Source organism: Protopterus annectens, chromosome 1.part2 (genome assembly GCF_019279795.1).
Source record: "Protopterus annectens isolate FY-2018-M chromosome 1.part2, PAN1.0, whole genome shotgun sequence".
Lineage (NCBI taxonomy): Eukaryota > Metazoa > Chordata > Ceratodontiformes > Protopteridae > Protopterus > Protopterus annectens.
The window spans coordinates 389,429,103-389,441,305 of NC_056727.1; the positions used below are offsets into that span (position 1 = coordinate 389,429,103).

Genomic DNA, 12,203 nt, shown 5'->3' on the forward strand with positions numbered 1-12,203 from the left:
AAGAAGTGTGATCTTCTGCCTTCCCTCCAGTTATACAAAGGGGGGACCTATCTCACATAAAAGTAGTGTGATCTTCTGCCTTCCCTCCAGTTATACAAAGGGGGGACCCTTCTCACATAAAAGTAGTGTGATCTTCTGCCTTCCCTCCAGTTATACAAAAAGGGGACCCTTCTCACATAAAAGTAGTGTAATTTTCTGCCTTCCCTCTAGTTATACAAAGGGGGGGACCCTTCTCACATAAAAGTAGTGTGATCTTCTGCCTTCCCTCCAGTTATACAAAGGGGGGACCCTTCTCACATAAAAGTAGTGTGATCTTCTGCCTTCCCTCCAGTTATACAAAGGGGACCCTTCTCACATAAAAGTAGTGTGATCTTCTGCCTTCCCTCCAGTTATACAAAGGGGGGACCCTTCTCACATAAAAGTAGTGTGATCTTCTGCCTTCCCTCGAGTTATACAAAGGGGGACCCCTCTCAAATAAACGTAGTGTGATCTTCTGCCTTCCCTCCAGATATACAAGGGGGGGACCCTTTTCACATAAAAGTAGTATGTTCTTCTGCCTTCCCTCCAGTTATACAAAGGGGGGGGGCACCCTTCTCACATAAAAGTAGTGTGATCTTCTGCCGTCCCTCCAGTTATAAAAAGGGGGACCCTTATCACATAAAAGAAGTGTGATCTTCTGCCTTCCCTCCAGTTATACAAAGGGGGACCCTTCTCACATAAAAGTAGTGTGATCTTCTGCCTTCCCTCCAGTTATACAAAGGGGGGACCCTTCTCACATAAAAGTAGTGTGATCTTCTGCCTTCCCTCCAGTTATACAAAGGGGGGACCCTTCTCACATAAAAGTAGTGTGATCTTCTGCCTTCCCTCCAGTTATACAAAGGGGGACCCTTCTCACATAAAAGTAGTGTGATCTTCTGCCTTCCCTCCAGTTATACAAAGGGGGACCCTTCTCACATAAAAGTAGTGTGATCTTCTGCCTTCCCTCCAGTTATACAAAGGGGGGGGCACCCTTCTCACATAAAAGTAGTGTGATCTTCTGCCTTCCCTCCAGTTATACAAAGGGGGGACCCTTCTCACATAAAAGTAGTGTGATCTTCTACCATCCCTCCAGTTATACAAGGGGGGGCACTTCTCACATAAAAGTAGTGTGATCTTCTGCCTTCCCTCCAGTTATACAAAGCGGCTGAGCCTTCTCACATAAAAGTAGTGTGATCTTCTGCCTTCCCTCCAGTTATACAAAGGGGGGACCCTTCTCACATATAAGTACTGTGATCATCTGCCCTCCCTCCAGTTATACAAAGGGGGACCCTTCTCACATAAAAGTAGTGTGATCTTCTGCCTTCCCTCCAGTTATACAAAGGGGGGACCCTTCTCACATAAAAGTAGTGTGATCTTCTGCCTTCCCTCCAGTTATACAAAGGGGGGACCCTTCTCACATATAAGTACTGTGATCATCTGCCCTCCCTCCAGTTATACAAAGGGGGACCCTTTTCACATAAAAGTAGTGTGAATCTTCTGCCTTCCCTCCAGTTATACAAAGGGGGGGACCCTTCTCACATAAAAGTAGTGTGATATTGTACCTTTTCTTCATTTATGCAAAGGGGGAACCCTTCTCACATAAAAGTAGTGTGATCTTCTGCCTTTTTTCCAGTTATACAAAAGAGGGGACCCTTCTCACAAAAAAGTAGTGTGATTGTCTGCGTTCCCTCCAGTTATACAAAGGGGGGGACCCTTCTCACATAAAAGTAGTGTGATCTTCTGCCTTCCCTCCAGTTATACAAAGCGGGGACCCTTCTCACATAAAAGTAGTGTGATCTTCTGCCTTCCCTCCAGTTATACAAAGCGGGGACCCTTCTCACATGAAAGTAGTGTGATCTTCTACCTTCCCTCCAGTTATACAAAGAGAGGACCCTTCTCACATAAAAGTAGTGTGATCTTCTGCCTTCCCTCCAGTTATATATAGGGGGGACCCTTCTCACATAAAAGTAGTGTGATCTTCTGCCTTCCCTCCAGTTATACAAAAAGGGGACCCTCCTCACATAAAAGTAGTGTGATCTTCTGCCTTCCCTCCAGTTATACAAAGCGGCTGAGCCTTCTCACATAAAAGTAGTGTGATCTTCTGCGTTCTATCCAGTTATACAAAGGGGGGACCCTTCTCACATAAAAGTAGTGTGATCTTCTGCCTTCCCTCCAGTTATACAAAGGGGGGACCCTTCTCACATAAAAGTAGTGTGATCTTCTTCCTTCCCTCCAGTTATACAAGGGGGGGAACCCTTCGCACATAAAAGTAGTGTGATCTTCTGCCTTCCCTCCAGTTATACAAAGGGGGACCCTTCTCACATAAAAGTAGTGTGATCTTCTGCCTTCCCTCCAGTTATACAAAGCGGCTGAGCCTTCTCACATAAAAGTAGTGTGATCTTCTGCCTTCCCTCCAGTTATACAAAGGGGGACCCTTCTCACATAAAAGTAGTGTGATCTTCTGCCTTCCCTCCAGTTATACAAAGGGGGGGCACCCTTCTCACATAAAAGTAGTGTGATCTTCTGCCTTCCCTCCAGTTATACAAAGGGGGGGCACCCTTCTCACATAAAAGTAGTGTGATCTTCTGCCTTCCCGCCAGTTATACAAAGAGTGGGACCCTTCCCACATAAAAGTAGTGTGATCTCCTGCCTTCCCTCCAGTTATACAAAGGGGGGACCTTCTCACATAAAAGTAGTGTGATCTTCTGCCTTCCCTCCAGTTATACAAAGAGGGGACACTTCTCACATAAAGGTAGTGTGATCTTCTGCCTTCCATCCAGATATACAAAGGGGGGACCCTTCTCACATAAAAGTAGTGTGATCTTCTGCCTTCCCTCCAGTTATGCAAAGGGGTGACCCTTCTCACATACAAGTACTGTGATCTTCTGCCCTCCCTCCAGTTATACAAAGGGGGACCCTTTTCCCATAAAAGTAGTGTGATCTTCTGCCTTCCCTCCAGTTATACAAAGGGGGTGGGGCCTTCTCACATAAAAGTAGTGTGATCTTCTGCCTTCTCTTCATTTATACAAAGGGGGACCCTTCTCACATAAAAGTAGTGTGATCTTCTGCCTTCCCTCCAGTTATACAAAAGGGGGGACCCTTCTCACATAAAAGGAGTGGGATCTTCTGCGTTCCATCCAGTTATACAAAGAAGGGTACCCTTCTCACATAAAAGTAGTGTGATCTTCTGCCTTCCCTCCAGTTATACAAAGGGGGGACCCTTCTCACATAAAAGTAGTGTGATCTTCTGCCTTCCCTCCAGTTATACAAAGGGGGGGACCTTTGTCACATACACATAGTGTGATCTTCTGCCTTCCCTCCAGTTATACAAAGGGGGGGGGACCCTTCTCACATAAAAGTAGTGTGATCTTGTGACTTTCCTCCTGTTATACAAAGGGGGGACCCTTCTCACATAAAATTAGTGTGAGCTTCTGCCTTCCCTCCAGTTATACAAAGGGGGGACACTTCTCACATAAAGGTAGTGTGATCTTCTGCCTTCCCTCCAGTTATACAAAGGGGGGACCCTTATCACATAAAAGTAGTGTGATCTTCTGCCTTCCCTCAAGTTATACAAAGGGGGACCCCTCTCAAATAAATGTAGTGTGATCTTCTGCCTTCCCTCCAGTTATACAAGGGGGGGACCCTTCTCACATAAAAGTAGTGTGATCTTCTGCCTTCCCTCCAGCTATACAAAGGAGGGACCCTTCTCACATAAAATAGTGTGATCTTCTGCCTTCCCTTCAGTTATACAAAGAGGGGTACCCTTCCCACATAAAAGTATTGTAATCTTCTGGCTTCCCTCCTGTTATACCAAGGGGGGGACCCTTCTCACTTAAAAGTAGTATGATCTTCTGCCTTCCCTCCAGTTATACAAAGGGGGGGGGGCTTCTCACATAAATGTAGTGTGATCTTCTGCCTTCCCAGCAGTTATACAAAGGCGGGGACACTTCTCACATAAAAGTAGTTTGATCTTCTGCCTTCCCTCCCGTTATACAAAGGGGGGACCCTTCTTACATAAAAGTAGTGTGATCTTCTTCCTTCCCTCCAGTTATACAAAGGGGGGACCCTTCTCACATAAAAGTAGTGTGATCTTCTGCCTTCCCTCCAGTTATACAAAGGGGGACCCTTCTCACATAAAAGTAGTGTGATCTTCTGCCTTCCCCCCAGTTATACAAAGGGGGAACCCTTCTCACATAAAAGTAGTGTGATCTTCTGCCTTCCCTCCAGTTATACAAAGGGGGGACCCTTCTCACATAAAAGTAGTGTGATCTTCTGCCTTCCCTCCAGTTATACAAAAGGGGGGACCCTTCTCACATAAAAGTAGTGTGATCTTCTGCGTTCCCTCCAGTTATACAAAGAGGGGGACCCTTCTCACATAAAAGTAGTGTGATCTTCTGCCTTCCCTCCAGTTATACAAAGGGGGGACCCTTCTCACATGAAAGTAGTGTGATCTTCTGCCTTCCCTCCAGTTATACAAAGGGGGGGACACTTCTCACATAAAGGTAGTGTGATCTTCTGCCTTCCCTCCAGTTATACAAAGGGGGGACCCTTTTCACATAAAAGTAGTGTGATCTTCTGCCTTCCCTCGAGTTATACAAAGGGGGACCCCTCTCAAATAAATGTAGTGTGATCTTCTGCCTTCCCTCCAGTTATACAAGGGGGGGACCCTTCTCACATCAAAGTAGTGTGATCTTCTGCCTTCCCTCCAGCTATACAAAGGAGGGACCCTTCTCACATAAAAGTAGTGTGATCTTCTGCCTTCCCTCCAGTTATACAAAGGGGGGACCCTTCCCACATAAAAGTATTGTAATCTTCTGGCTTCCCTCCTGTTATACCAAGGGGGGGGGACCCTTCTCACATAAAAGTAGTGTGATCTTCTGCCTTCCCTCCAGTTATACAAAGGCGGGGGCCCTTCTCACATAAAAGTAGTGTGATCTTCTGCCTTCCCTCCAGTTATACAAAGGGGGGACCCTTCTGACATAAAAGTAGAGTGATCTTCTGCCTTCCATCCAGTTATACAAAGAAGGGACCCTTCTCACATAAAAGTAGTGTGATCTTCTGCGTTCCCTCCAGTTATACAAAGGGGGACCCTTCTCACATAAAAGTACTGTGATCTTCTGCCCTCCCTCCAGTTATACAAAAGGGGACCCTTCTCACATACAAGTAGTGTGATCTTCTGCCTTCCCTCCAGTTATACTAAGGGGGGATCCTTTTCACATAAAAGTAGTGTGATCTTCTGCCTTCCCTCCAGTTACACAAAGAGGGGGACCCTTCTCACATAAAAGTAGTGTGATCTTCTGCCTTCCCTCCAGTTATACAAAGAGAGGACCCTTCTCACTAAAAAGTAGTGTGATCTTCTGCCTTCCCTCCACTTATACAAAGGGGGGGACCCTTCTCACATAAAAGTAGTGTGATCTTCTACCATCCCTCCAGTTATACAAAGGGGGGGGCACTTCTCACATAAAAGTAGTGTGATCTTCTGCCTTCACTCCAGTTATACAAAGTGGCGGACTCTTCTCACATAAAAGTAGTGTGATCTTCTGCCTTCCCTCCAGTTATACAAAGGGGGGACCCTTCTCACATAAAAGTAGTGTGATTTTCTGCCTTCCCTCTAGTTATACAAAGGGGGGACCCTTCTCACATAAAAGTAGTGTGATCTTCTTCCTTCCCTCCAGTTATACAAGGGGGGGACCCTTCTCACATAAAAGTAGTGTGATCTTCTGCCTTCCCTCCAGTTATACAAAGGGGGTCTTTCTCACATAAAAGTAGTGTGATCTTCTGCCTTCCCTCCAGTTATACAAAGAGTGGGACCCTTCTCACATAAAAGTAGTGTGATCTTCTGCCTTCCCTCCCATTATACAAAGGGGGGGGGCTTCTCACATAAAAGTAGTGTGATCTTCTGCCTTCCCTCCAGTTATACAAAGGGGGGACCCTTCTCACATAAAAGTAGTGTGATCTTCTGCCTTCCCTCCAGTTATACAAAGGGGGACCCTTCTCACATAAAAATAGTGTGATCTTCTGCCTTCCCAACAGCTATACACATGGGGGACCCTTCTCACTTAAAAGTAGTGTGATCTTCTGCCTTCCCTCCAGTTATACAAAGGGGGTACCCTTCTCACATAAAAGTAGTGTGATCTTCTGCTTTTTCTCCAGTTATACAAAGGGGGGACACTTCTCACATAAAAGTAGTGTGATCTTCTGCCTTCCCTCCAGTTATACAAAGGGGGGGATCCTTCTCACATAAACGTTGTGTGATCTTTTGCCTTCCCTCCAGTTATACAAAGGGGGGACCCTTCTCACATAAAAGTAGTGTGATCTTCTGCCTTCCCTCCAGTTATACAAAGGGGGGGACCCTTATCACATAAAAGTAGTGTGAATTTCTGCCCTCCCTCCAGTTATACAAAGGGGGACCCTTCTCACATAAAAGTAGTGTGGTCTTCTGCCTTCCCTCCAGTTATACAAAAGGGGGACCCTTCTCACATAAAAGTAGTGTGATCTTCTGCCTTCCCTCCAGTTATACAAAGGAGGGGGGGCCTTCTCACATAAAAGTAGTGTGATATTCTGCTTTCCCTCCAGTTCACTTTATGGCTATCCTTGTTTGTTGCCCTTTGCTTTCTGTCTCCATTTTTTCTGACTTTGCTATCCTTATTTTTCCTACAGTTTTGAATGATGAACTGGGTTGACACTTTGCTCTGCTGCCCCTCCTTGGCCTGACTACTGTAGCACATGCAACATTAAAGAGGAGGTTTTGGGCACATGTGCACATGTGTAACATCTACCAAGACTGTCACACGTAGTTTAAAACCTTGACTCCCCCACTCTACCTGCATAGCATAACTTGACCCCTTATGCAGCTGAACTGATTTCCTGTGCATGACATTTCCCTGATGATTGGTGCTGTTTAAGCCCTGATTCGTATAAGAGCAGCTACAGGCCATGTTACTCTAATATGCTCTTGACATTTAATACTTAACACCTTAGAAATGTGTGTCTGTGAACAACAGCCAATGTGAGTTTTACCATGTAGTATGCAAATGTAATTGTGAAGATAAATGCGTCTGTACTGAATTTTATATAGAAAGATAGGTAGGCAGATAGATATTCAAAGTTGTACTTTAAGGATGCTGACCCTTCTAAAGAGCCTTTTTTCCAGTCAGAGAACCAAACTACTCCCTTAGAAAACCTGATCACATCTCACTGCATAGACCATGATTTAAAACAACTAATGGTGAAAGGGCCTTTTCAAGACATGGCCCAGACATATACAGTAGTATCTCCCCAATCTAAGAGGCACAGATTTCTTTCAGAATTGAAAACCCTTTCTAAGCAGCTTCTTTTGACACAGCTTGCATATGTTTTGTTGATAATGGCTTTGTTGATAATGGCTAGAAAGTCTGCTGTCCTCTCTTCACTGTCTATGACATTATATTTGTACGTGCCTGTACTATATTCTTACTGCACTTTCCCTTTTATTGTTGGAATGACCTTGCCCTTTCTTTGATTTATGATTTGTAAAAGATTAATTCACTGCGTAACTATTAGTTGACTGTAAATGTATATGTTTCTAAGTTTACAATTGTATGTTTTGCCACTCTGGCCCAGGTCATAGCTGTTTTACAAATATAAATAAATAAATTAATAAAGTAAATAATTAGATAGATATGGGTTCATTTGATATAGCTACATAGATACTCATTTGTGTTTGTGTTTTTAATTAAACTGAATGTCAAGCGAATGTCTGCTACTGTGATATGATATCAATCATCCAATCTGTATGTTTTTGTCTTGTGACAGCTTGAGGCCGGAGTATCACTACCCAGCCCTTCAGATCTAATGTACAAAATTTTGATAAAAAATAAAAAGAAATCGCATAAATCCTTGGAAGGAAGTGGAAAAAAGAAACTGGCAGAGCAAGCATCAAACACCTACAGTGATACATCCAGTGTTTTTGAGCCATCTTCACCAGGAACAGGTAGCAATCATTCCTTGTGAAACAAATGTTTATACTTAAATCAGTACCATATAATGAAAATAACTCATGCATGGTGAGGTAAATGTTGTTATCTGTTAATTAAAGAATACTACGCTTCACATGAAAATGAATTCATCTGAAACCTCAGCAATAATCTCTCACACTGTCATTCTTGTCTTCTGTATAGTGAAAGCGAAAGGATGGTGAAACCAAAGGTGCTCCTTTTTCATCTCAACCCTTCTGTTCAGTGAATACTGCCCTATAACTTTCCGCATTCAAAACTTCAAAATAAAACACCCCCAAAGTTGATCTCATTATGAACAAAGTCTTCAAACAACCTTTCCAACTCCTTTCTCACTAGCAACTATAGACAAAGATCACATACTCAACCTTAAAGATGTCAGCACAGCCAACAGACAACTCATAGAACTTAGTAAAAAAGCCAGGCAAAGCCAAAGAAAGACCCATCAACATTTACTAGTAAACATTACACCATCTGTAAGCTGGCAATTCGAAGGCACGCAGCAATATACATGTCATGCAGATAAAAATTCTGGTAAAAAGTAAACAACATAACAGGTAGGGCACCCCCCCTCCCCAAGATACCTCTACCCTTGAGCTACATACATTGCTAATCCATCTTTTTCTCTCAAGCAGACTTCCACAGTAAATTAGTGAATTTTCCAACCTTCCCTAACCACTATCAAAAAACAGTTTGAACTCTCAACACACAACCAATCCCCCTTTATATGTATGTATGTATGTGTGCTTGTGTGTGTGTGTGTGTGTGTGTGTGTGTGTGTGTGTGTGTAATATATATATATATATATATATATATATATATATATATATCATCTCCTTTCAGCTGTTCCCGTGGATCATCTGTTTCCATTTTTTCCTGTCCTCTGCATCTTGCTCTCTCACACCAACCACCTGCATGTCCTCTCTCACCACATCCATAAACCTTATTTTAGGCCTTCCTCTTTTCCTTTTACCTGGTAGCTTCATCCTTAGTAAGTTTTTCCCAATATACTCAGCATCCCCCGTCAGCACATGTCCAAACCAACATAATCTTGCCTCTCTGGCTTTGTCTCCAAACCTTCTAACCTGGGCTGACCCTCTAATATACTTTTTCCTAATCCTGTCCAAACCTTGTCACACCCAGTGCAAATCATAACATCTTTAACTCTGCCACATCCAGCTGTAACTCCTGCCTTTTTGTCAATGCCACTGTCTCCAGCCCATATAACATAGCTGGTCTCACTACCCTCTTGTAGACCTTCCTTTTCACTCTTACTGGTACTAGTCTTTCACAAATCACTCCTGACACTCTTCTCCACCCACTCCATCCTGCCTGTACTCTCTTCGTCACCTCTCTTCCACACTCACCATTACTCTGAACTATTGATCTCAAGTATTTAAACTCATCCACCTTCACCACCTCTACTCTTGCATCCTCACCATTCCTCTATCCTCCCTCTCATTCACATACATATATTCTATCTTAGTCCTGCTGACCTTCATTCCTCTTCTCTCTAGAGCATATCTCCATCTCTCCAGGGTCTTCTCCACCTGTTCCCTACTCTCACTACAGATCTCATTGTCATCTGCAAACATCATAGTCTACGGTGACTCCTGTCTGATCTCTTCTGTCAACCTGTCCATCACCATTGCAAATAAGAAAGGGCTCAGAGCTGATCCTTGATGTAATCCCACATCCACCTTCAACGCATCTGTCACTCCCACCGCAGACCTCACCACTGTCAAACTACCCTCGTGCATATTCTGTGCCACTCTTACATACTTTTCTGACACTCCCGACTTCCTCATACAATACCAGAGCTCCTCTCTAGGCACCTTGTCATATGCTTTCTCTAAGTCTACAAAAACACAATGCAACACCTTCTGACCTTCTCTGTACTTCTCCATCAACACTCTCACAGCAAACATCACATCTGTAGTGCTCTTTCCCGGCATGAAACCATACTGCTGATCACTAATCATCACCTCCCTTCTTAACCTAGCTTCCACTACTCTTTCCCATAACTTCATGCTGTGACTGATCAATTTAATCCCTCTGTAGTTTCTACAGCTCTGCACATCACCCTTATTCTTAAAAATCGGAACAAAAACACTTTTTCTCCATTCCTCAGGCATCCTCTCACTTTCCAAGATTTCATTAAACAATCTGGTTAGAAACTCCACTGCCATTTCACCTAAACACCTCCATGGTTCCACAGGTATGTCATCTGTATCAACAGCCTTTCCATTCTTCATCCTCTTCATAGCTATCCTTACTTTCTCCTTGCTAATCCATTGCACTTCATGATTCACTATCCCCACATCATCCAACCTTCTCTCCCTCTCATTCTCTTCATTCATCAGCCCCTCAAAGTACTCTTTCCATCTGCTCAACACACCCTCCTTGCTTGTGAGTATGTTTCCCTCATTATCCTTTATCACTTTTACCTGCTGCACATCTTTCCTAGCTCGGTCCCTCTGTCTAGCCAATCGGTACAGGTCCTTTTCTCCCTCCCTAGTGTCCAGCTTTCATACAACTCTTCATATGCCTTATCCTTAGCCTTCACCACCTCTCTCTTTGCCATGCACCTCATCTTCTTATACTCCTGTCTACTTTCTTCATCTATACAAGAAAAAGTAAAATAATCTGGTTCCACACAGCAGTGGAGATCATTATGTCCTTTATTGTAGCTTTATCGGAATAACATCCGCTTCATCAAACTAACAAAGATAGAATAACAGTTACATTTTTAAACACTAAAACGTCCAATCAAAAATCAGATAAAATGTGCATCATAGCTAAAAGGCCGTGTGATAAAATACATCTGTAGAATATATAGATCTTTAAAAAATTTAATAAAAACAGACTAAATGAGCAATATGTACTTAAAAATGGTAACAAATACAAAATGAGCAATATGTACTTAAAAATGGTAACGAATACAATAGTAAAAAATAATAAAATATGGACTATTGAAATATATATAATAAAATATTAAAAGAGAAATCAATGCTTTAATGGCCATGCTTTAAGGAAGGGTTTCAAACTCTGTTGTTTAAATCAGGAGGTTTATCAGCTTGAAAACACAAAATTCATTTCTGTTCACTAGATTCTGTTCTATTATTTATGTCACCTCCTCTCTTGGTGCTGTGCAGAATCTCGTGTGCCATAAAGCTAAATTTATGTTCTTTAGCCTCTTTAGCTACATGTAGTGATAGTGCGCTGGTTTCTTTAACATTCTAAAAACCACTATCCTATGCTGCCTAGCTACACTTTCCCCGGTCACCACTTTACAGTCTCCAATCTCCTTCAAACTGGCCCTCCTACTTAAGATATAATCCACCTGTGTGCATCTTCCTCCACTCTTGTATGTCACCCTATGCTCCTCCCACTTGTTAAAAATATGTATTCACCACAGCCATGTCCATGCTTTTCGCAAAATCCACTACCATCTGACTTTCTGCATTCCATTGCTTAACACCATACCTACCCATCACTTCCTCATCCCCTCTGTTCCCTTCACCAACATGCCCATTGAAATCTGCTCCAATCACCAGTCTCTCACCCTTGGGTACAGTCATCACCACTTCATCCAACTCACTCCAAAATTTTTCTTTCTCATCCATCGCACACCCAACTTGTGGAGCATATGCACTAACAACATTCATCATTACACCATCAATTTTCATAAACATCACTCTATCCAACAGTCTTTTCACCTCCAAAACACTCTTAGCATACTGTTCCTTCAGGATAACTCCTATGCCATTTCTCCTCCCATCCACACCATAATAAAACAATTTGAACCCACCTCTGATACACCTAGCCTTACTCCCCTTCCATCTGGTCTCTTGCACACACAATATACCAACCTTCCTTCTGTCCATCATATCGGCTAGCTCTCTCCCTATACCAGTCATACTGCCAACATTCAAAGTTCCGACCCTCACTACCACAGTCCTAGCCTCTCTTCTCTCTTCCAGCCTTCAGTCATGCCTTCCCCCTTTTCTCCTCCTTCGGCCAACAGTAGCCTAATTTCCCTTCAGCACCCTGTTGGCTAACAGTACTGGTGGCGGTCGTCATTAACCCGGGCCTCGATCGATCCAGTATATAAATATTTACTGCTGCCCGCATGAATGTTTTGGCAAAGTTTTACTCCGGATGCCCTTCCTGACGCAACCCTCCACATTT

The 12,203-nt window shown here is 43.2% G+C and overlaps 1 protein-coding gene across 1 annotated transcript in view; it reads left to right on the plus strand.

Annotated features, from left to right (window-relative positions):
* The window catches only part of PLCB1 (phospholipase C beta 1), a 4,354,095-nt gene that overhangs the window by 3,109,215 nt on the left and 1,232,677 nt on the right, over positions 1 to 12,203 (plus strand). The window contains exon 14 of the mRNA XM_044056572.1: positions 7,813 to 7,990. Within this exon, the coding sequence (XP_043912507.1) occupies positions 7,813 to 7,990 (178 nt within the window). The remainder of the gene's footprint in view (positions 1 to 7,812; positions 7,991 to 12,203) is intronic.